Below are 26,257 nucleotides of genomic sequence, written 5' to 3'. Positions count from 1 at the left end.
ATTTCCCCATAATCTCACATATAAGATAGCTAACCTCCCCTCTCCCCCACCCCCCATAGCGGAAAGAATCATGTACTCAGTGATTTTAGCTGGGACTATGAACAAGAGCTCTTTAAAGAGAGTCTGATCAGGAGTATAAGAGAGAACAGAAAGTAGATTTGACTTTTTCCAGTAGCTTTGGGAGATTCACACAAAGAAAATGAGCTTATTATTGAGTGAGTGTCTTCTTTGAAGGTTGACTGGCAAGATTACCGTGACCTGTTCTGTCCTTGGGGAAAGTACTTACAATCTTTTGTTTCTCAATTTTTAAAAAATTCCCAATTAATTAAAGGTGAGAGGAACAATTAGAACTATGAATGGTGTCCACATTGACCCTGGAATTACCTGCTTATAAATTGTATCCATGCCCTCTTATAGAGGACTCTATGTAGGTGAAAGATATAATTACTCTTTATTTCTTAGATTAATAGGAAAAAATGAGTGCTTGAAAATATGATTATTCTCTTTAATGTCTCTCTTGAACTTATATTTTCTAGCAAAGCCAGCCTTTTATCTTTTGCACTTAACAGCACTTGAACATTTAGCTAAATGGCATTAGTGGTGCTGATAGTGACCGTTAGCTGATAGTGACTAATTCTGGGAACAGAATTGGTAATGGAGGAAGCAGATGTGATCCCGAGGGTCATTTCTCTAGCAATTTCAGTTCTCTGAAATAACCTTTCTACCCACTCTCCCACAATGATATGTGTGAAAACAAGTAATCAAATTTTACTTAGAAGTACGATAGTAGAGGCTTACTTTCCTAGGAACAGGAAACATGGCCTTAAGTTCTTTGTGTGATTCCAGGGGAAAGACTGGGGATCAGTGGTGGAGGCGCTAAGAAGACGTTTTGTCCCAGTGTCAGAGCTTTGTAGCCACACAGTAGTTTGCCCTGTCCAAGAAGGAAGGGAGAAATCCCCAGCAGGGTTGGGGTCGAGGTCTATGTGGTAGGGAAGTGGGAAAAGGGATTTCTACACTGGCAGAGACGCTGGACAGCTTTTCCACAGGCAGTGCTTGTTTTGATTTTTAGTGATGAGTATAAAATACCTGATGTTAGAATAGCACCTTCTAGTTTGCAAAGTGCTTTCACTTTAGCACCAATACATCTTTTAATTCCTCATGCTCTCTTTTTTTTTTTTTTTTTTTTTTCCTTTTCTTGCCACCATTTTCTTCTCCCCCACCCACCCCCACCTCCCACCCTCAATCCTTCCCCACTTTGGCTTTGTCCATGGGTCCTTTATACTTGTTCCTTGGTTTGACCCTTCATCTTCATTTCCCCATTACCTCCCTCCCTCCTTCCCTCCACTGTTGGTTTGTTTTTTCTTTCAATGTTGCTGGTTATATTTTTCTTGCTTGTTTGTTTGTTACACTTACAGGTGAGATCATATGGTATTTGTCTTTTACCCCATGGCTTATTTCACTTAGCATAATGCTCTCCAGTTCCATCCATGCTGTTGCAAAGGGTGGTAGCTCCTTCTTTCTGCTGCATAGTACTCCATTGTGTAAATGTACCATAGTTTTTTGATCCACTCATTTATTGATCGGCACCTAGGTTGCTTCTAGCACTTGGCTATTGTAAATTGTGCTACTATGAACATTGGCTGTATAGGTTCTTTTGAATTGGTGTTTCAGGATTCTTAGGGTATAATCCCAGCAGTGGAATGGCTGGACAGAGATCAAACATAATTAAGGCTCTCATCACCTTCACTGATGGTTTCTACGCTGATAGGTATCAGATGGACAGATGTGGGGGACTCTATCCTGTGGAGTCCTCCAATTCGCTGCGGAGGAAATAACGAGTCATTCCAGACATGAATTGTCTGTTGAGGAAAGGGGACAGGACTTTTAAGATCCATATGGCTCTCTGTTTTTCTCTTCTTCCCTTGGTTCCCGGCTTACCAAAGCCAGTGTGTATCAGCTCTGTAGCTTGCTTGTTCTCTCAGTTTGGCTTGTATCTTCAGGCTTGGATTCTGGCCATTCTCCTCAGATTCCATGTTGATTTAGTTCTCCCTGGACAACTGTGTGGCTTTGCTCTCTGCACTCTCCCTTCCCTCACATCACCCAGCCATCACCTCAGTCAGTCCCAGTGGGGAGCGGGTAGGAAACAGGGGTGAGGGACCTAGGTGACATGCTCAGTCTTCTTCCACATACTCTCACCCTTGTTGCATCCTGGTGTCTCCTGGTCAGCCCTGTGTTGCCACTCATGATAGAAGTGGAAGACAATTTGGGAAGGGCCAGAGGTCAGGCTTGGAGGTCAGGATAAGCGACCTGGGGTAAATGGGTCACTTAAGGTTTTGACCAATGATTACTGTATGGTCATACCTGGGGTATAAAGAGTAAATATCCTTCAGGGCCCCAGAACATTCTTGTTATTCATGACTTAGTACTCAATTTTGATTATCGTTGTGTACCGCAGTGGTTCTTGCATCCACAACATAGCCTTTCTCATGGGGAGGAGCTGCCCAAATCATCAAGGAGAGGTAGGATCAGATTCTAGAAACACCAAGGACCAGCTATTATTATTTCCTAGCCCTCAGTGCAGCCAACTCCTGCCTCGGGCTCTCCTCCAGGTCCACAGGGCTCCTCCCCTCTGGCTGCTTGGTCATGGTTCTTGCATTTTCTTACTGGTCTCTGCTACTTGAAGTTCCAGCCACGGAGGTCTGTGAAATCACTCTGGGCACCTGAAGTGAAGTCACCCCGCCTCATTGGCTGGGTATGCTGCATGCCCTCTTGTGGTGTGGAATCATGTTCCCAGTCAAGAGGGCTCTGCACCCTCAGGGATGGGGTCTGGGTGCTTGGAAGCTGCTGGTGGAGCATCTCTCGGGGAGTCTGATGTAGCCTGAGTCCCACATCTCCCAGGGTTTCTGGAATATTCAACCTTTATTTGCCCTCACCAGCGGTTCCAGTCCACACTTCCCACCTGGAGACTGACAGGGAGTTATATCTAGGTGCTTAGATATTCCTCAGCTACTTCTGTCCATCCCAACAGAAGCTGGTGGGGTTGTTCAGCTACTGAAAATGAAACTTGAGTTGCGTTATCACCCAAGCCTGCTCCTTCAGTGCCCTTCATGTTTTGTTTCTGCTAAAACCCTCTGATCATGAGATCTGGGATCACTTGATGAAACTTGGGTATCCTACAGACTTGAGACTTCAGCTTGGTTGGTTTGTCTCTAAACAGTCAAATCTAAATGCAAGTTTCCTCTTAAAAAACACTTCCTACCAATGTCCAAAAGCCGCCAAAGCTGAAACAATTTGAGCAACAAAATGAATAATGAGAGTATTGGATTATAAGCACAGAATAAAATAACTATTTGTAAGTGCATACTTAAATAAATAATTGAATGCATTAGTAAATAAGGGATGAAGTGAACAGTAGAATTCTAATCAATACATGTAGAAGAAATAAGATAAATAGAAAACCTTAATTAGGCCAATGCTGCAGTAGTAATTATTTCAGATAACATTCACCAGTGGATGCTAAAATCAGAGGGCCCAAGTTTGTGGAGAAACAGGATGTTTATACAGTTTATTTATTTTATTTTTTTATTTTTTATTGTTCAAATACATTTGTCTCCATTTTGCTGCCACCACTTTCCCCTGCCCCCCTCCCTATACAGTCTCAAAATATTTTCTCCCAAGATTATTAATTGCAAAAAGGAAAAATAGTACCATTACAGTGAAGAAACCTCACCGACACCCCCTCTAACATGGTCGAGGCTAACATCTCCAGTGATAAGACATGGACATTATGGACCCTTGGATTCAATGCCCTGCGAAGGTGTATTAGGATTCCCCAGAGAAAAAGACCAATAGCATATATGAAATTTTTTTTTTTAGTATAACGATTTAGTATAAGGAATTGGCTCATGAAATTATGGAGGCTGACATGTCCAAAGATCTGCAGGCTGAGTTGGCAAACTGGGACCCAGGATAGCTCATGGTGTAGTTTGAGCCTGAAGGCCAGCAGGCTTGAGACCCAGGAAGAGCCATGATTTCAGTTTGCATCCAAAGGCAGGAAAAAGCCCATGTCCCAGTTTGAAACCAGTCAGGCAGAAGGGATTTTTTTTCTCAGCTTGGAAGAGAGTCAACCTTTCTGTTTTATTCAAACCTTCAACTAATCAGGTGAGGCCCACCCACAGTAGAGAGGGAAATCTGCTTTAATTAGTGTACCACTCAAAGGTTAAACTCATCCAAGAACACCCCACAATAGCACTCAGAATAATACTTGACCAAATAACGCAGCACTCCATAACCTAGCCAACTTGACACACAAAATTAATCACCACAGAAGGGTCCGGTATTACTTACGTGGTATTCCTGCCAAAAATGCATGACCTAATATAATCATAAAAACCTTAGACAAACCCAGATTGATGAACATTTTACAAAATAACTGACTGATATTTTTAAAAAGTGTCAAGGTTATAAAAGATAAGGAAAGACAACAATTTCACAGGTTGTGGAGACTGAGGAGACACAACAGCTAAATGCAATGTGAGGTCCTGGATTGGTTCCTGGATCAGAAAAGAACACTATTTGAAAAACTAATAAAATTTGAATGAAGTCTATAGTGTAGTTAATAGCATTGTATTAATGTTAATTTCTTAATTTTGATAAATGTACTGTGATTATGTAAGATGTTAATATTAGCGGAAGCTAATACAGCAACTCTGCTATTTTTATAACTTTTCTGTGAGTCTAAAATTATTTTGAAATAAAAAGTTTTAAAAAGTTTCCTGCCATTTGGTACTCTAAGGACTTTTTAATAACAGGATATTTTTATATTCTTAAAATTTATAACCATTTTGTGAATATACACATATAATTTTGTATCTGTCACTCATTGTTTCCACAAATGATAAATTCCATTAATTTTGTTTGCTAGAAAACACTGAGACTTTTGTTATTTCTTTTTCCCCTTATATTCCATATTCCTTTCTGGCTAAAGTATCTTTCTGTAAATATTCACAGCTTGACCCTCTTGCTGTTCCATGAATCTTTATCTCTGAGATGATGGCCCACTTGGCATATTGGGCAGAGCAAAGAACATTGGGCTAGAAGTCAGGAGGCCTGCGTGCCAGCATTCTTAGTTGGGTTCTGTTATTAACTAACTTAGTGTCCTTCCAGTTTCAGTGTTCTGAGGCCAATGGCAAATTTGGGCTGAATATTACATGTACTAGTTCATGTATAGTTTCAAATGATTATATTTTAAAATTATTTTTTCTTTTTATCAAGGTCCTATGTGTTCTATTTCTAGGTTTCTGAATTTTCTTTTTATTCATATACATTTATCCGCTTGTCTTTGGATTGTACAGTGGACTTCACAATTCACAGACTTTATTCTGGCATTTCCCTGAGATGTTTTAGCAATTTGAGGAGATTTATGTTTTGTTTGTTTTGTTTTTCTTCTTTTGATTACAAAGAAGCTCCCCTCTATATTACCTTCTCTGTGAAATGGTGTGTAGGCACCCCTTCTCACAATACTCTTTAAAATTCTCTTGTGGCTTCCACCTGGTGGGCTTCCCACATGCAGACCCTGAGTGGGCTGAGCCATGGCATAGTTCCCCGGGGCAATGGCTGGCACACCCCTCCTGTACTTGCAGGATGATGGTCCAGGAGCTTGGGCCGGGGTCCCTCTGCCTACCTGCATCACTGGTGCCAGTAGGGGTGTGGCTGAGACACGGAGCCAGCAGGATGCACCATTAAGAAGTAACTAACACTCTTGAGGACAAATGATATACTTCGTTTTTCTTTGTTCTTTTTCCCTGGGTAGTAATTTTCCCTTGTATTCCCAGTATTTGGGTAGTAGGTTTAGATCCCAGATTAAGACTCAAATGATGGAGAAGTTGGTTGACAACTGAAAACACCTAAGGGCTCTAGCATGGACAACTTGCTTTTGTCCTTACCGCAAAAGACAACTCAGTTAGGTCCAGCAAATTGTACTAGTGTAGGTTATTCCTTGGTCTGTGCGGAAAATAGAGTGGAAGAGATTTTTTTAAAAAACATCTCCAGCTTCATAGAGTGGGCTTTTTGTTGTTTTACTTTTTAAGATTGAGATATAATTGACATATAATATTGTAGAAGTTTAGGGTATACAACTTGTTGATTTGATTTACGTCTCTACTGCAATATGATCGCCACCACAGCGTTCACCAACACCTCCATCAACCTCCGGTTCATGTGCGCCAATCCGTTCACTTGCATTCCCCTCCTGGCTTATGCATTGTCACCAGATACTTAATTTTCTCAGCTTGCCTCTCAAGAACTGGGCAGATATTTGTAGAGTATAGCAAGTAGAACTGTGCCTGGCATGTAGTAAACACAGTATTAGAGTTTGTGGATAAAAATAGGAGATTACACTTACTTTTAAAGGGCTCTCCATTAAGTTGGGAAGAGAAAACGAACACAGGAAGAACAACCAGTATGTAGAGCAGAATGGAGAAAATGCCACTCGAGGGGCCTGGATGAGAAGAGGCAGGACCTCTCTGCTGTGTGCTCTCCTCAAGATATCGCATTTGATTTTTTCCCATTTCATGGTTCAAGAAACTGAGGTTAATGGGCATTAAAAGACTTAAAGTTCTCTACGGTTGTACATGTAAAAGTGAAATTTGAACCCAGGGCTGTCTGAACTGAAAGCTCCTGTTGCCACCAAATAGATGAATGCAAAAAGCTTCAAAAGGAGGCTAGAGCCAGACCTTGAGGGATGAATGGGATTTATCATGTGTAGAGAAGTGGGCAGCACATGGGTTTTGGGGGACAGGGAAAGGCGTAAACATAGCATGAGCCAAGGTGTAGCAGTAGGGAACATAAAGTGTCCTGGATATTGGGGGGTGTTCCCTAGATTTGCTAGGGAAAGGGAGGAATGAGGGATAAAGCTGGATCATGGATTGGAGGCAGAGTATAATGGGCCTTGAATTCCAAGTTTGGATTTTATTTCATAACCACTTTTGTAAACCATTAAAGGTATTTGTGAGAAAGTGAGTGATATGATGAAAGGGTATCTTGGAGATTTAAGTTCAGGGGTATGGGATGGACTGGAGACCCAGATGGACTGTTATCATGACAGCTGATGTTTATTGAGTCACCCAGATACACTGCTATGGGCTTTGCATGCATTATGCCATTCATCCTCACAGTAGCCCTAAGAAGTGTGCCCTGTTAATATCATCCCCACTTTCCATATGGGAAAACTGAGGCTTTGGGAGGTTAAGTAATGACCAGACTCCCACAGTGAATGTCAGGATGAGAACTAAGTGGATCACTTCCACCTCGGCTGCCTCTGTGTGCTATAGCACCTGACAGCAGCCCAGGAGACAAACTTGGGGTGATTTTCATAGGTCAGATGTGAGAGTCAAGGTGACAAGGCCTGAGCTAGGTCACAGTAGTGGTGGAAAAAGAGAGAGGGGAGCAGCATCCTTGTATAGGAGCCTGATTCTGGGGTTGGGTCTGTAATCTGGCAGTTTTTCTTTAGGCAGTGTTTCCCATGGAAGCTGGTGCTCAGTGGTGAGAACCTTGCCAAGACCTACGGGTATCATGGAAGACTATGCCTCCAAACTTCTTAAGTAGCTTAGGCCTCTGGGTTTTCCCATGGAAATGTCCTAACTTGACATTTAGAGTAAGTGCTGAGGCTGGGTGTGCTTGACTGGGGTTACTTTGAGATGATTTAAGCAAACTTCAGGGGTTCTCAAGCTTCAATCCCTAGACGAGGAGGTCCTTCCAGAGGCTTGAGGGTGATTGGTTGTCCCTTTTTTCCATAAACCTCTTCCCTTATCTATTTATCTTTGTATCTTCCCAGTTACTTCCCTGCTTTGCTGTTGTATAGGTTGGTACATATCACAGAATTGTTTAATTTGTTTTACTTTTGTTTCTAATTTTTTTTTTTTTTTTTAAGAAAAAAGGGGTGCATGCATTTTGACTCTGCAAAGTGTTGGATTCACAGTTGAATGGGCATGTAATGCAAGTATGCGGAATGTCCTGTGATCATGTGGGGCGGTGCAGGCCAGCAGTGACCTCTCTGTTCTGTCTGCTGCAGGTGATAAGAAGTACATCATGGGCCCCAAGCTCTCCACTCTCGACGCCACTGTCTTTGGACACTTGGCGCAGGCAATGTGGACCTTACCTGGGACGAGACCTGAGCGGCTGATCAAAGGCAAGCACTACGAACCTCTTCAGGTTTTGACAGTTGCTGGGACGGTGAAGGGTGGGGTCACACAGTGGAGGACTCTAGGCCAATGCCTGTGAGCTTGCCAGTGCTTTAGTGGAGACACCAGGCTGTGGTACCCAGGGCCAGGCTCATTTTTCTGTGCTCAGGTTATGTACGGGTGGAGGAGAGACTGGGCTTCTCACCTGCCATCCTGTTCACATTGTGTCTGGCAAAGCCGACACATGATGCCAGGTTCTGCACCAGGGCTTTTCTTCTGGCACCTTACGCAGTCGACTTAACGCTTGTTGCTGAAGCAGGGCTTGAATTCTACCCAATGCCCTTGTTTTGTTGATCTTTGCTACTTTTCTTGGCACAGTGGGGTGGGGATGATGGACTGACTGCCTGTCTCAGGCGCTCGTTTTGTCTTGCTGGATCTTTCATATATCACACGCAGGTCAAAGTATGTGATTCTGTCCCATTTGAGTTCAAAGCCCTCCTTTCTCCTATTGCAGGGAAGTGTCTATAGATCATACAGACAACGAGGAAAACGTCGATAAATGCTCTGTAAATCTGGTGCTATGCAAAGTATTATTGTTAATGTTATTGTATGTACATTTTGACCAAAGGAACACAATCTTGTGTCTTCATTGTGTGGTCTTGGCTGTGAGAGCGGTGAGAATTGCAGTTCTGGGCTGGAGGGATAGAAGTGGAGATGAGTGGGACTTGAGCTAGAGGCTGGGCGTGGGGGTGGTAGCCAGGAGTAAATTTCAAGTTGCCCCAGGGCAGGGAAGATCAGCTCAGCTGGGATTGCTGTCAAGGGACCAGACCTTTGTGTGTGTGTGCACACGCCTGTGTGTGGTGGAGTGGCGTGGTGGGCTAAACAAGGCAGTCTGGGTCTCTGGGGGAGGCTCCCCTTCCATCTGTGGGTGGGACTGTTTAGGGTCATCTCCAGTTTGAAGCAGTGTCTAAACAAGTTCCCCGGGGGACCGGGGATGTGGGGATCCAGGTTCAATATTTAGGTTTGGGGAAGGGGATTGACCGGAGTTAATCAAGGTGTTTATGGCCCAGCTGAGCAGGCTGGAGGTGTAGATGAGATCACCAGTGAATGGCAAGGCAGAATCGTGCAAGAAACTGAGGCAGGTGAGCAGCCGTGTGTGGTGATGAGGGGTGGGTGGGTGGCGAGGTTGGTTGATGAAGGCGGTAGCTTTGTGCGTGTGTACACACTCATGTGCACTCAGGCGCATGCCCAGAAGTTCAGAGCAGGCTATGGAGTCACTCTCCTGACCCTCCTATTGGTGAGGCTGGGGCTCCACAAACAATACCAGGTTTGGTTGGAATGGTTTAGGCATCGATTGGAGGTCTTCTGGGACTTCAGCTGAGTGGGGCTAGGGATAGAGTGGATTGACCATCTACTTTCTTAAATGATCAGCATGGAGATGTTCCTTGTCTTGTGATGCATTAGAACGTACCTCATTGAATACGTTATAATATTGGTGATAGCTTTTAAAATGTTAGCTTCCTTTTTTAAATCACAGTGTTCTAAATTATATTGACTCCTTTTAGTTCATTTAGGAGTGTGTTTTATATTCACTCTCCCTTCTTGTTATTTCCTACTCCCTCTCTCTGTTCTCTCCCTGCAACCCTTACACACCCACTAGCACCCCCCCATCTACTTACATACTTTTATACACACCCACCCCACACACACTAGCTTGTACACATAAACTTATACTGCTGACCAACCCCATTTGTGTGCATGTGCGCACACATACACATCCTATGCATACACATATACCCATCTATTGAGCTTTTTTGTTACTTAGTGAGAAGCATTTAGGAATCCATCATCAGTGGCACTCTCATATTCTATAGTGTCCTTTCTTAAGAAATGAAGCATCTTTTATTAATTTATTGATGACTTGGCCCTTTCTTCTGATGCTTCCCGGATGGACCTGAAACATTTAGTGTTCTTTTTGGAGAAACAATCAGCCTTTTTGGAAGCTTGATTTGAGTCCCAACCTGAGACACACATTTGGGGGCATCTGCCACCATCATTTGTAGGGAGCTTCTGGCACATAGTTGCACGTGCTTTGTTTCTTAAAACAAGTTAGTAGCTTCCAGTTCTCTGTGGGGATGGGGGTAGCATGAATTATTAAAGTGCAGAGAGTCTCTAAATCTCACTTGAGTCATTAGGCCCAGGCTCCTTCCGAACCTTTTGATCCGAACTGCTAATATGCAGGCACACTACTAATTTGGTCTCAACTTATTTCTCTGCTCTGTGTGTGTGTGTGTGTGTGTGTGTGTTGGAGACTTTCCCAAGAAGTAACAAGAGAAAGGAAATGTAGAAACAGCCTAGAGCCTGAATAATTTACAACTGGCTCAAACCCCAGGAGTGTGAATGGCTTGGATCAGGCAGTTTTCTGCCTTAGCTTTGGAACACACGTGTGTGTGTGTGTGTGTGTGTGTGTGTGTGTGTGTGTGTGTGTGTAAATATTAGCTTTTGGTTCTAGATATTTATGATATCTGTCACACAAGCTACTTCTGGAACTATCTAGATTAGTGAGAACAATTCCTTAATTTAGGTTAGTAAAGGACAGGCTATGAATATTCAGCAACTCTTAAAATATTTATGTGTTTGTAATAATAAAATATTATTTCCTTACTGAAGGAAATTTAGAAAAGATAGAAAAGTTAAAAAAATAAAAAAAGCAACTTGTGACCCCATCACTCAGAGAACTGCTGTTAATATTGTGGTATGTATCCTGTCTTTTATTAAGTGCATGTATGTCTATATTTTTAAAAATTGGGATCATGATATTGATACAATTATTACCTGCAGTTTTTAAATAAACTATGTATTATTGCCATTTCTCTTGTCATTAAATGTTCTTCAAAACAATATATTTAGTATGTGTATAATATCCTATTCCTATAGCTACATTGTAATATATGTGATTAGTCTTTTTTTCTGGGCTGTGGGTTACATCATATAATTTTTACTAACATTCTGTAGTGATTATTGTATAAATATATATTCCTGTTTATCGCTGGTTATTTCCTTACATTTCAAGTTGGGAAATTACTGTCTCAAAAGGTATAAGCTCTTGATCTATATGGCTAAATTGCTTCTAGAAAGACTGTTGCAGTTTGTTCTCACAAGCATTTGAAGCATTTAGAATTTTGTTCCTCAGTTGGTTAAATAATTTATTTTGAAATTTTTGCCATTTTTATAGTCAAAAAGAATCTCAATTTTATCATCACTAATACTCTTAATGAGGAGTCAGATTTGATATTCTGATCAAGTGTCCTTGTTAGAGAACTGCACATTGACTTGGGCGCTCTTTAACACAGACATGGAGAGGCGAGAAAAGCGCAACCAAAGCAGCGGAAGGGAGAGGGCTCTGCGACGCCTCTGCTCGCCCTGCAGAGCCATATCCAAACCGCAGCACCTAGCACGGTTTTTCTGAACTTGTAAGAAATGCAACCTCAGTGTTCTAAGAAAAATCTTGATCAGCAACTCTTTTACCAACAGTTATTTATTGCATTTTTTTTTGCTTATAATTTAATAGATTAAAAGGTGGAAAAAATGCTGCATATCCTTGGAAAACATGTAAGTCCACACTCGTACTGTTCTCCATCTCGACGTGCCCAGGAAGCGGTTGTTGTGGGACATACAGGTCCCAGCAAAGGGCTGGCTCAGATGCTTTTTGTGGGTCTTCGTATTTTAAAGTCTATGAATTAGTGTACTTTGGCTTCAAGGGGACGAGGGCAAGGTGGTGTCCTCGTTAGGGCGTTTAAGTTTGCTAAGGACCTTTCTAAGAGGATATGCTCAGTGCCCTCCCTGCCTGTGTGCCAGAATGCTAATGGGAGCAACCAAGGGCACGCCAGTACCTCACATGGGTGTGGAACCGGGAGGTGCTGAGTAAACACCTGTAGATCAAATGAGTGTATGGGGTTGCCAGCTCCATGTTTTCCATTTATTTGCTGGCTAATGTCCAAGGGCTGAGCAGGTGATGCTGGGAGACATGGGCAGGCTTCTTCCTCACTCACCTTCCTGCTGTGCATGATTGGCAGCAGGAGAAACTGAGTCCTTGATTCTGGGTCTGGTTGACGATGTTTTCAGTGTTAAATTGTACAGAATGTTTTTGAATATTAGAGAAATTGGAGTAACATGGGAAAAATAAAACACGTCACTTTTTTTCAGAGAGTGGTGGGGGACATTTCCATTTGAGGAACTCCAAGAGAAAAGTTCTTTATCTGGGAGCGTGCTCTGGTTAGAGGGCCATTTGGCTTTCTGATAAATATTCACTTCAGGTGTTTGAGAATATCACTAATCACTAATTAGTATTTTACTAATTTATTTTATTGGATTTTTATTTATTGTCATAATAGTTGAATAATACAGGTATATTTTTAAAGATTTATGATCTCTTCATCCATGTCCAATATCAGCCCCTATGGAATAATCAGCTATTAAGGATTTGGAGTAAATCCTCTGTGTCTTTCTTTTTTATCTACAAATTTATATACACATATATAGCTGTTTTGGTTTGGTTTTACTATCTTTAAATTAAATAATGAAATTACATTACAAACATTACATGCTTTTATTTTAGTAGAAAAGATTCCTAAAAGTGGTTTGATACATACATTTAAAATTTCAATAGACAACATCAGGTTGCCTTCCAAAAAAGTTGATGGCAATTTAGGCTTCCACCAGCCATGCAGCACAGTGCCTGACCCTCTACATTTGGATATTATTAGATTTTAATTTTTACCAGATGGATGAAATTATTATCTGATTGTTGAGTATACTTTGACAATGCAGTTTTTCTATTGTTTCACAAAGTTTACATCTTCAATACAGGCATTTATGTTAATATTCACCCCTCCCCCCCAACTCTTCCTCTCATACGCCCCATCCCCATATTGGGGAGGGATGGGGCGTGTGAGAGAAACACACTACAATCTGTTTCCACTGACAACTTTTTTCTATTCTTTTGGCTGCTAAGCATGTTGAGCAGGTCTGCTAAGGAAAATCTAGGCACAGGAAGTATTGGCAAAGCCAGATAACTGTAGAAGTCAATTACAGATTTTCGCTCTTTTTATAAGGGGAAAGACATGGGGTTGGGTGTGTGAGCTCCCAGTCCTTGCTTATCAAAGCAAACCCTTTCTTAGCTGCATGATAGACTAATCGCTTCCTTCATGACAACTCATTATCTTCAAGGGGCAGCATCTTAAAATTCTTTGAGACCCCAAAAAGAATTACAGAAAAATATTCTGTGACAGATGGTGCAAAGCTGCTAATTCCCAGGCCTGACTGGCAACACACCAGTAGACAGGCAGAGTCAAGGCGTAGTGAAGGGCAGAGAGCCTGGAGACTGCTTGTGTTTGATTCCTGGCTCTGCCACTATCTAGAACTTGACCTTAGTCACCTCTCTGTCATAGTTTTCCCAGTGTTTCCTGTCTGACATAGGATTTTTGCGAGGACTGAGGGGGTTAAATATGAATTCGACAAATGAAAACAAGCTGTTCAAACAGTGCCTGATACACAGTAAGGACTATATGTGTGTTTGCTGTTCTTACTAATTTTTATTATTGCACAACTGAAGTGGTAGTGTCACACAGTCATGAAGCGGGCAGGGATCCTGGAAGAAAGGTAAAGTAACAGACTGTGGAGAGAACAGCCGCAAAGGAAGTGGGTAGAGTCACAGATGGTGTTGATCCTGTGGATCTTGTGATGGATTCTGACTTTCTAGGAGTTCCTAGGGAATGGATTTGACTGAGGCAAACAGGGCTCTCCCTAGACCTGTTCTGGAGTGGCCATAATTATTTTTGATGTTTCCTTTCGACCCCCTTTCTGCTGCCTCCATGTCTTTATCCAAAGCTTGGTTACCTGGGACTGGCAGCTGTAACTGGTGAGGTGTACCTCATGGCTGTTTCCTTGGGGGAGAAAATAAGTGAAGAATTTGCATGCATCTTTCCAAAAGGGACAGTGACATTGGCTTTTCTGCTTCTGGCTTCTTAGTGTGTACATAAAAATCCTCAAGTAGGGAGCAATAAGAATGGACTTATATAGTGTGACTTGAGCTATTATGATCTGCTGGGACTGAAAATGGTGACCTGGAGCAAATGCTAGAACAGTGGTTTACAGGATCCATGAGGCAGGGAGATTGGCTTTATTTGTTTTTGTGCTTTGCTACAATATATATTGTGCTTTGTAGGGGGTGTGTTTATTTAAGCAGAACAGCAATCAGGTTTTGAAAAACTTTAATGACATGGGAAAACATTTGCATTAATGTTACAGGAAGTAATAGGTAATCATAATAACGACAATAAACAAATAGGGAAAAATACTGAATTAAAAGACATCAAAATGTTGATTCTGATTATCTTGGATTGATGGGATTATAGATCCTCTATGTTTTCTTCATGATTTATAATTTCTCTACACAGACTTATAATTTTCCAAAACGGGAATATATTATTCTTTGATAGAAAATAAAATAGGTAAGTTATAGATTATAATTAGTAGTACTATTCATACAGAAACAACCTAAATGGGCTATGATAGGGGATTGGTAATAACAAAATAAAACTATAGTACATATGTATAATGAAACACTATGCAATTATCAAGGTAGTGTTAGTGTGAAATTGAGACATTTTTGTTATATATTGTTGAGTGGAAAAAAGTAGAATAAGAAACAGACTATGTAGTAAATGTTACACAGCAAATGTAAATATATATAAATGTAAATATATTCTGAAAGAATGTAAATGTTACTATGGAGAATGGTATTATTGGTAATTCATTTATTTTTTTGCTTATCTATATTGTCTAAGTTTCTGCAATAAAATGTGATTACCTATCTACTTAATAAGTGGATGGTTATAAACCTTATAAAAAGTAAACATCCAAAGAATATTTTTAGGGCAATGAAGTCTTCTAAGACACAATGACAAATTACATATTTATAAGCAATATTGCCATCTGGTGGATTAAAGGCAAAAACTCACCCTTTTTCGTCCTCATTTGAAATGAGAAAATGAAAGCCAAATACTCATGTTTTAGACAAATGCCTGGATGATTTTAGTGACTTAACCATGCATCCCTTTGATTCACATGAAAAAGAAGTAGTTCAGTCACTGACTGAGAATACAATTGTGGGTGCAGCTGTAAAATTTAATTTAAAAAATTAAAACATTATCTGCTTTACTGTGGGTACTACATTCATCCAAGAAGGCAATTCTGAGTTATCCATTTTATGGATTATTTAGAGCAAAGTTTCTGTCCTAACATAACATTTCTCAACCACTTGGCATAGTACCCAACCTATAATAATACTACAAATATTTGTGGAAGGAATGATTACTTCCGGTTCATTTAATCCAATTGTCAGTTGGTGTATTTCCACGGATTATGAATTAATTTAAATATGAACCAATGGAAGCACTAGTTTTCTTGATATACAAACATAAAATGTTAAAATACTTCACAAAACCAAATTATGATAGTTTAGCCACCATTTTGGATAAACTACCCACTCCCAATTTGCCATCACCATAGGACTCACTCCTTAAGTTCATCTGACCCCTCGCTGAATTTAGCTTTTCCCATTTACCTTTCTTATTATGTGTAGAAAATCTAAATATTTTGACAGTTCCTCTGTGGAAAACATTTTTAATGTCTACCCCGCCCCATTCTTTCAAATTTCCCAGAAAGCCAGGTGGCGGGCCGATGGTTGCCTTTGAGAACTAACCCTCACTGTCCTTACCACACTGCAGGTGAGCTGATCAACCTCGCCATGTACTGTGAGAGGATAAGAAGGAAATTCTGGCCAGAGTGGCACCACGATGACGACAACACCATCTATGAGTCCGAGGAGAGCAGCGAAGGCAGCAAAACCCACACGCCTCTGCTGGATTTCAGCTTTTACTCAAGGACAGAGACCTTTGAAGATGAGGGAGCAGAGAACAGTTTTTCCAGAACCCCAGACACGGATTTCACTGGACACTCGCTCTTTGATTCTGACGTGGACATGGATGACTACACAGACCACGAACAGTGCAAGTGACGTTCAGCCTCACCGGCCCTTTTCTGCTGTGGCTGCCACTCCCCGGGGCTGGTCCAGTTTCCCAGGTGGAAATCCATCCGAGCTGGAGGGGATCTTTGTGCCTGGCACAGTTCTCACAAGCTAACTGGACTACAGCAGCCTTATTTCTTTTTTGTACAAACAAAACACAGAACCATTCAGATGGCTCCATTTCAAATACACAGAATGAACAGGCAAAAACAAACAAACAAACAAAAAAAAGTCAGCATGGTTCCTGAAATCCACTTTTGTTTTCATTTGAAAACCTATATTGAGAGGTAGACCCAGGTATAAGAGCAGGTTTTCCTCAGATTGTTTACGCTGATCCTCTTCAACCTGAGGGCTTAGTTGTGAGAAGAATTCTTGAACGTCCTTCATGCACCAGGGTTTGAAGTAATGAGAGATGTCATCAGAAGAAATGTAGGAGATGAATGTTCTATGGCTGCTTGTATTTTGTATGTATATTGTATGTTGAGAGAGAAGTCCAATAAAATCCATAGATATTCAGTGAACACCTACTATGTGCAAAGCACTGTGCTAGGTGCTAACCAGTATAAGTTTTTTTCTAAGCCCTGCTGGTGACTAGCTGTGTGATTTCAGGCAAGTCTCTTAATTCTTGTGTGCCTCATTTCCCCACCTGTAAAGTGGGGCTAACAATACTCTCCACCTACCTACCTCACAGGGGTGTTGTGAGGATTCATGGGGTCACATTTGGAGCTTTAAACCTCTTAATAGAGGTGCGACATAAACACAACATTTTATTCTTTATTGTGCTTCATACATTTGAAGATTTGAGAGCAAAGGAATTCACATTCAGGCAATAGCAGCCATAGTCCCTCGAAAAACCCAAGCAGGTGGAACACACAGACACAGTTGGGACTCTGTCGTCGTCCCTCTTGTGATGAATTGAAATTTTTTGTTGAAAAAACCTTGGAAATATTTTTACAAATCATCAACAGCTACAGGTGGTCTTTAATTATGTATTCTTGCAGAAACGCCTTTCTTTCATTGCCTGAACGCACACTGGAATGTCGTCCTTTGCTGATTTCTGCGAGTTAAATTGCCTGTGTTTGACTTCTTTGGCGGGAATAAAGCTCAGGAGTATGATGGGCTTAATGGAGGGGTAGGGGAAAGTATTTGATTGATTTTTGTAAGCAGAAGTTTGCCAGCTCGTAATGTCTTTTTGAAAACACGTTGCAGGAGATAAAAAGCAGGAGGAGGAAGAGGATCGTGTTACTAGTATCAAAGCACTTTGTGCAGTGTAGACTCTATGCAGTTACATGAGTGCAACTTTTCTGGAGTTCTCAGCCATGGCCTAGTGAGAAGAAGACAACGCTGAGGACAAATTTTAATGTTTCTTAAGGGTCTCCCATTCCCTCCCCATACTCCTCCCTTCCCTAAGGGCCCATGAACTCTGTATTTACTGTACATAGTAAGGCGCTCTATCTCTGAAGACACGGTTTTTGTTGATGTTTTTCCATTGAAGTTTAGGTTGAAGATCCTGGGGTGGTGGCTGTAGATTTGGGCTAATAGAGTCAGTGTTAAGATTTACAGCTGCAAAGAAAACTGCTTTGTTTCTGATTACAATGGACAGAATGGGTAAGGATTATTCATTATGGGCTTAAAGAGGCATTTCTTAAAAGACAGCATTTTCCTTTGAGAAGTTCTTCAAAAAGACTCTTTGAATATAGCTTTTGCAGAACAATCCTGAGATGCTGTGGATTCACAGAGATGAAGGGGGCAGTTTTGGAGGCTGTTTACCATTTAAGCAACTGTGTAAGGGAGATGGAACAGTATGAAATGCTGAGATATCCTATTCTTCAGATTATTTCGTTGTTAGTATCTTATTAAAATGATTTACTTTTGAGAGGACTGATGCCTAATGAGAATGTAGTGGCGAAGATATGAGTGGATAAACCTGTTTTTTTTGTCTCCAGTTTCATGTGGGAGGACTATTTGCTGCTTTTTTCGCTAGTAAGGTGTCCCAAGGCCTGCCGGAGATAGTTCTGTGTGACAAGGGACGCTCCAGACCTGAAAATGTGAATGTACTGAGCAGATGGACTATGGAATTATCTCCACAAAGACAAAGTCACCCTTTTTCCACCCACAGCTGGAAAGAGTTGTATTTGAAATTTTGCCCACAATTTATTCTTCTTGTATAGCATTGTTTGATGTATCTCCACTCCAAGAATGATTAAGTTATGAGTCTGTAGGTTCATAAACACATATTTTTCATTGTGTTTTACTTGGAGGACAAGTACACGGAGAGCCAACCTTCTAAGTGAAGTTGTGGAACGGTTGGTTCCATCCAGGTAACTCCAACAGGAGCTCGAATGGACATTGTCACCAGGAGGCTTCGGTACTGGCCTGCCAGCTCCTGACTGCAGCATCAGCGTTGTGTAGGTGCAGTTTAATCTGGAAATCTAGAATATATTCAGGTTTTACTTTCCCAATATATGTTATGGAAACAAAACAGCCAAGACAAAAATCACTGTGGTGGGGAACGACTTACACAGTTTTTATTAGGAGAGCTTTAATTTTACGTGGTTCATTCTTAAGCTATCCAGATTCGAAGCGTTCTCCAATTTGGTGAACAGGTGCTACTTATTAGAAAAATTAACATCAAGAAATTAGGGGACAAATTGGTCACCTGGCTCACTTGTTCCACTTCTGTGTTTCTTTTTACTGGAAAGTCACTTAAGAAAATGTGCTCTTTGATGTTACCTTGTGTTTCTGGTTGGACAGAAGACCCATAGGCCACTTGTTCTCTTTCACCTCTAATTGTGATAACAAATTCTGCCTCTCTGTGCACTTCCCTTTGCCCTCCCCACCTCCACATGCCAGGATTAATGAGCAAGCAGTAGTGTGTTTTGCATATATCAGAGTAGATACAAGGACAATATAAATTTATGCAGAAGTAAACTATATTGTTAGTTTACCGTTTTGTTATTGTAACATAATGAATTGTGAACAGTGACACTACCAAGGCCATGGGCTACCCAGGAGACTGATCACAGACTTAGAGCATCTGGGACGTGCATCGCAGCAGCTGTCTAGTCCTCCAATGAGCCCTGCTGGTGTGTGCTGGGGTACTAGGATATGCTTTTGTGAAACAGGGTTCAAGAAAGGTAGTGTTAAGGATTAGCCTCATGGGTCTTGCTTGGATTACTTGAGAGTGTTGAATCATTGAAATGGTTAGCTAGGCCATGGATTAGCTTTAGGAAGCCCCTAACAAGAGAGCCCTGAGGTCATTATTGACTCAGTGTCACATAAATATTTATTTGCAAGGCAGGACCAGGAACTGAGTGAGATCTTTCACTTTGCCTTAGATTGTTCTTGTTATTATACCACTTTGACTTGATTTCCTTTTAAAATACACACGCCCTGAGAGATCACTCCTAGAAGTTCCTAGAACTAGCACACCCCCAGCCTCCCAGAGAGTGATGGGAATCCTCCACCTTTGTCCCTCATGTCTGTCTAGCCTGATCCAGGCCAATTCAAGAGACCTTTCCTCAGTATCTACTCTCTGCAAGGCACTGCTAGGCTCTGTGAATGACACCAAGATTGATTTCCAAGTCACCAGTACTCCTCATTCTTTGTTATTTATCTTTTAAGCATCCACACCCATCTGCTCACTGTCCACTGGACACCTACCCTGTGCCTTGCCTGCAGGTCCACTGTATTGAATGATGAACAGAGCAGACATGAACCGCGCGTTCAGCACATCCTCTTCTGGCTGGCTGGACCTCTGCAGTAGCCTCCTTTACATGCTTGTCCACTTCCCAAACCCATTCCACCTACCACCACCAGGTCAATCTTTGTATAAAGCTCTGGCCCTCATGGGGTACCATATTACCTCAGGGTGAGGGTCATTTCTTAGGGCGGGATGTCCTTACCTCTTTATTTACCTTTTCACCTGGAGCTCCTTCATGTGAGCCTTCCAGGTGCATCCAGGTTGGTTCCTGTGCTGTGGCCCAAACATGCCTCATGTGCCCCCACTCTGTGTCTGTTCATGCCAGTCCCTCTCGTGAAATGCCTGCCCTTCCTCTTCACTGGCCCAACTCATACCCACCTATCAAGGCCCAACTTCACTGGTTCCGCAAGAAGGTGTCTCAGCTCATTATAATCTGCCTTTCCTCTGGAAACACTACATTCATCATTCCCTTCCCTGAAGGCTGCGTGGGAAAGGTGTGTTAAGAAAGTGGGCCACAAGCTAGAAAGCAGTGCTTTCAAATTTTTGTGTCTAATGAAAGTCATATACCCTATTCCCTGAAAAATACACATATGCAAATATGTACAATTTACATACAAGTTCAGGAGATTCAGAAACCTTTTGAAATTATCTGTGGATTCTTTAAGGAGTTCATGAACCCTAGGTGAAGAAGCTTTCTTCTAAAGAGCCTGTAAAAATTGTTGTTAGTGTTCATTCTTTCTTGCCTTTAACATATCCAGAGAGGAGAAAAATTGGCATGGGATGTGCAAGCAGAAGTAATCTCTTATTTCCCTGTTGAGTATGTTCTGAGTGACAGGAAGGAAAGAGGAAGAGCTGGCTTGCTTTAATTGAAAGAATAACTTTGTTTTGACAGATTTGGCATTTTGAAAGTGATGGGGTTTTGTTGTCACCATTGTCATTTATCCTTAAACATCCAAAAGGTTGATTTATCAAAATTAGTTGAGGGCCAGGTGAGCTTCATTTGAGCCCTGAAACCCACCGCTTCTGCATTGTGCGGGCAGGCTGACTGGCCTGCCACTGAGGTGGGAGGGAAGAGGCTGGATTTTTCATTACAGGAAAAAGGTCTGCACAAGCAGGTTTTTCTGTATTCATTCATTCACTCATTCAACAGTTGTTATTTTCCCTAAAAGGATAATGACTTTTGTTGGTAGGAAAAAGTCAGGTTTTCTTCTTTTCCCCTCCCTCTTCCCTTCCCCTCCCCATCCTCCTTCTCCTACTTCCAGGGTGAATTTATTTTCGTTGCTCCTGACTATGACGCAGATTGTTCTCCTTTCCACAGTGTTATTTAAGTTGAATAAGAACTGATGGCAATACATCAATGACAAATACTTCTGAGTCAAAATGGTGAACTCTGGCCACCCCTCTTAACAGATCTAGGGATCAATTGCACGTGATTATGGAGTGCTTGACTTTGATTCCATTCCTTCCAGTGGTTGGATAAAATTTCAAATTTTCAAAGTTCAAAAGGGTCCCCTTGGTGAGTGAGGCAGGAGGTGCCTCTTGCCTGCAGAGCTCTTGCTAGTGCCAGGATTTTCATCGTTTAAATTCTTCACCAGAAACTTAGATACTCAGTCTTTGACTTTAAAGAATATCTTTATTTTCCCCCCTTACCTGAGGACATTTTTTTCATTGCTTTTTTAGAGAGAGGGAAGGGAGAGAGAGAAACATCAATGTGAGAGAGAAACATCAATGTGAGAGAGAAAAGTTGATTGGTTGCCTCCCATACCCATGTGGACCAGGGACTGAACCCGCAACCTCGGTATGTGCCCTGACTGGAATTGAACCCTCAACCTTTCAATTATGGGAGAATGCTCCAACCAACTGAGCCATACCTGCCAGGGCTTTAAAGAATATCTTAAAGATATTTAAGGTTTCTTAATCTTCAAGATAACTTGAGCCAGCCACATATTGGCCTTGCTCCTTAGGGAAGGTTACAGAGAATACTGAAAAACTGTAAAGAAAAGCAACTCACTGACCGTGACCACCTCAGTCATTATGGCTCTCGCCGAAGCAGAGAGCTTGTCTTCACAGCATAGCTCTCCGGCTGCTGCTGGCTAGACCATGACAAATTAGGATGCTCACATTTTCAAGGAATTTCTTCTTCATTAGGGGCGACATGTTCGTGTGACTCCTGTCAAAGTGATTTATCATCAAGTAATCCATCTCATGGGATTATGCTGATTGTAAACACATGTTTTTCCTAGTGATCTGCACCATGCAGAGTGTCTGACAACTCAAATGTGGATGATGAGGGTGATGGTTCCTTGATGGTGATGGTGGCAGAGTTGGAGACCCCAGTCCTTTATTGGGTGGTATTCAAATTTCAGTGAGTAGGAAGAAACAAAATGACACACTGGGGCTGCAAGCAGCCAGGGGTATGGCTGGGTTAGAGGTGTGTCAGACACATGGAAGTTTTCTAGGTTGTAGCATCTTACTAAAGTACAGGTTTTAAATAAAAAATACAATCTTAAGGAAGGGTGGTGTATGGATGTACAAATGACTGGTGCAGGAAGCATTGCAGTAACGTGATCTTTCTCACAGTTTATATTTTCATGCTCCCGGATCGTCCCAGCTGAAGTGGCTCCTGGGAACCGGGGAAGCAGCCGAGAGTGGCCAGCCCCAGTGTGTTCACGCCTGTGGTTCTGCAACTCCCTTCCAGCCTCTCAAAAGTGTTTGTGGCATATAGTTTTCATTTTATAAATATGAAATGTACAAAGTAATGTATATTTATTGTACAGAAATCCTTTAAAATGTTTGGAGAAACCCCAAATCATCCCTATGTAGGCAATGGTCTCCAATCCTTTATGCTCATTCACCTCACCAGTAAAACTTCCTGAGCATGCCCCTCAGCATATTTGTTTATCAACATACACTTGCTGCTCACACTGCTGTACTTATAGAATATGTACATTGAAAACCATGGCAAACATAGAAATTTACAAAGAATATTCTCCTGCACTCCATAGAGAAAGAGACAAGGGTAAGCACTTAGGGTAGCACCTAGAAGGCTGCAACGGATTAAAGAATGTTATGTACCATTTGTGGCAAAGTGGATGTAAAATAAGCATGAATGCATGATTTTAGGTCAAGGTATTTCATTAGTTTTACTTTATACAGGCGTTTTTGGTTAAGGGAAGAGAAGATGTCACCTTTACAAGATGTCATTTTAATTTCGTTTTTGGAATCACTCAATCTAGAATGTCTTGAAAATTTCTGAAAGATTTCATAGACACTGATTTAAGCAAAACAAGAAAAGAAAGGATGGGAAAAACCCCAAATAATGCGAATGCAGGATGTCTCGCCTGAGGATTTGAGCAGCAATCTTAAAAACATGTTTTGATAATTCCTGATTATCATCATCTCACTGATATGCCTGTCTTCTATTTGTTTATAACCTCGTGTCTCCAAATGTGTGCAAAATGTACATATTCATTTTCAGATATCTGAGATTGGGAAGGACCACTGTTGGTATTATTGGAACCACATTTCAGCTGCTTGGGGGCTGATGGGTGGATGCTCCCTGGAAACATTTACCTGCACCATCTGTTTTGCAACACAATGACTAGCATCTTGCTGGATGAGGGCCTCAACATGGAGGTAGCATTCCGATGTTTATTTCTGAACCTATGAATTACTTTAGCACAGTTATTGTTAGTAGTTTATAAAGCCATATTTAAACTTGTATACTTGATTGTAAGATAGATTTGAATTGTGCACTCTGTTGATTACTGTATATAAATGTGGAAATTCTGTATATTTGGTCTGTATGTATTTGATGTGTAAATGATAACTAATGGATATGAAATAGCTTTCTGTGAATGTCTTTATTCCAATTCACTTCTCTTTTGCAAATTTAAATCTTTAAACTTTACACCCATGGGGAAAATAGGAAATTTTTGCTGGGAGAATATTTTAGTTGTAAGGCTCTTGTATAATTAGAACAGAGGCAATGAATTTTTTAGGCATATAATTTTCTGACAGAATTTCAAATTAATGTTTTTTAAGTGGAAAAGCAGGTCTTTGAATATGCTGTCCTACCCTCTCCTGCCCTTACTTTATACCCAGTGTGTTGCGCCTCAGAGCGCTCTGAGGAGTGATATGTACTGGTAGAGGGAAGGAAAGGAGAAGGAGCGAGCAGGCCATGTTATCAAGACCTTCCCTGGCTGTGACCAGATAGCTCAGTTGGTTAGAGTAGTGCCCCTATACACCAAGGTTTCAGGTTTGATCTCCAGTCAGGGCACATACAAGAATCAACCAATGAATGTGTAAATAAGTGGAACAACAAATCAATGTTTCTTTCTCTTTCTAAAAATCAATAAATAAAATTAAAAGAAATAAAGACCTTCCCTGTGATAGGTAAGCATATAGTAAGCTAATTTCCCTTGCTATAAATATTTCAGTTTTTGTACCTCTTCAATCAAGAAATTATGATTCCCATTTTACAGGTGAGGAGAGAGGCTTGGGGAGGTAAATTAGAGTAATATGGTTAAGATATGCTAAAATATCTTAGGGACAGATTCACAGAGAGGTTTTGGAAATACACATCTTATTACCATTTCACACATGTGTGCACAAACTGAAGGATAGCTGGGCATAAGGGCATGTTGGGATTGAGACATTCCAGACAGTTTAAATCAAATCTACAAATTTGACCAATTGTTATTCAAATATTAACTCTTACCCTTTAGAGCAAAGTACAATAAGGTAACATCCAAAGACATCAACTGCCCAAACCATGGGACTATCTGTTAAGTAGAAAATAAGAGAAACCCCTAATCATACTTCTAGAGATACTAGTTTATTTTTTATCCTTTTATACCCCCTTTCTCTCTTGACCTAATAAATCCCAACTATTCAGTCCTGCTTATTACCATAGATCCTTATTGGAAATGTTTTGGGACAAACCTATATCTCCTTCAACTTAAGTTGACTCCAGTTCCTTCCAGGACTCAAGTCGGAGGCACTCAAGCTTGGCATCGGTCCCCTTAGAGAAGCTTTGTTCTCCTTGCTTTCAGAAGGCAGCAGAGGGAGGGAGGTTGTTTGCCTTTCTGACACACTGTGCTCGCTGAAGTGCTGAGAGAAATGTTTTGCTGCCAGTTGTATTGACTATTCCATGAACTGATTTTTCATATTTTTGTCTTTTCCGTCAGAGGAGAGGCAGAACAGTTGGAGTCCTTGCCCGCCCAGGGGCCGCCCATTTTGTTTGTAGCGGATGCCACTTTTGGTACCCGCTGAGCACTTACCAGCTGGGTCGCTTCCCCTTAGCAACAGACTTTTCTTCTAAATTCTGTCAAGGTTAGAGGAACTCATCCTTTGGATGAAAGGGAACTTTGGAAAACAAAGAGGTAATTACTGTGTTGCTGTCCTGCATGCCTAAGAGGTACCTGGTCTACTTTAGTGGCATGTTCTTGTGTGAAGACTTAGGGAATGTCATCAGTTGAGGGACATTAGGATTGGAGGTTTGCATACCTCGGGGGGTGTTTGGCCTGGGCAAGCACACTGGATAACTCGTGCTCACCACGCATCCAGGTAAACCCTGATTAAAACAATATCACGGGCAGCCTTGAAAGGGAGGAGAGTGGAGGAAAGGGCTGTGTGTGGAAGGGAGCGGCCCTAGCCCTTCCCTGGCCCTCTTGTGTCCCATGTTCACTGTGCGGAAGCCCTGCTGCTTCCTTTTCCACCTTGACAAGTCTCCCTCCACTTTAGCTGGCGCATTCAAAGGAAAAGAACAGAAATTTGAAGGATGGCTTGAGGATGTCAAATAGTCCAGATTTGCTGGTGGCGCAAGCATGGGAAAGGGAGGCAGACTGTTATGAAGTCATCCCTTTGGGGTGAGAAGGGTTTTTGAGCAAGGGACTAAGACGAGGAAAGAGTGAGTAAATAAGATTTATCTGACAGCAATGCGGATGCGGGACTCGTCAGAGAAGAAGCTGCAGCCCAGCGACTGGAGCTGATCTCAGGGTCTCAGAGGGAAGAGAGAGGTGTGAGACGGAGGTGGGCTGGCATGGGGTGGGGTGGTGGGAATGTGGAGGGGGAAAGAGCAGCCACGGAGCATGTGGGGACACAGAGACGCTTGGATGTGGGGAGCAGCAGGTGGCTGGGAAGGAGATGACGAAGGGAACCCTGGGAGATGGGGGACATGGTGACATGTAGGAAATGAGGAGGGCAGGGCACTGGTTTGGGGGAAAAGCATTGTCCTGTTTTAGCCACACTGAATTCCAGGAATCAGTAGGCAATGTGGGACTG

General features: G+C 41.7%; 1 protein-coding gene across 2 annotated transcripts in view; it reads left to right on the top strand.

The window, feature by feature from the left end:
• FAXC (failed axon connections homolog, metaxin like GST domain containing) overlaps positions 1–21,112 on the top strand; it is a 70,065-nt gene extending 48,953 nt beyond the window's left edge. For both annotated transcript variants that reach the window (XM_054569744.1, XM_054569743.1), the window contains 2 exons: positions 8,072–8,188; positions 15,971–21,112. In XM_054569744.1, coding sequence (XP_054425719.1) covers positions 8,072–8,188; positions 15,971–16,260 — 407 coding nt within the window. In that variant the 3' untranslated portion in view covers positions 16,261–21,112. The remainder of the gene's footprint in view (positions 1–8,071; positions 8,189–15,970) is intronic.
• The last annotated feature ends 5,145 nt before the right edge of the window (positions 21,113–26,257 follow it).

The sequence above is a fragment of the Pteronotus mesoamericanus genome, unplaced genomic scaffold (assembly GCF_021234165.1).
Source record: "Pteronotus mesoamericanus isolate MK-2021 breed Mesoamerican mustached bat unplaced genomic scaffold, CSHL_Meso_final contig_20, whole genome shotgun sequence".
Classification (NCBI taxonomy): domain Eukaryota; kingdom Metazoa; phylum Chordata; class Mammalia; order Chiroptera; family Mormoopidae; genus Pteronotus; species Pteronotus mesoamericanus.
This window is presented reverse-complemented; position numbering and strand designations above follow the sequence as displayed.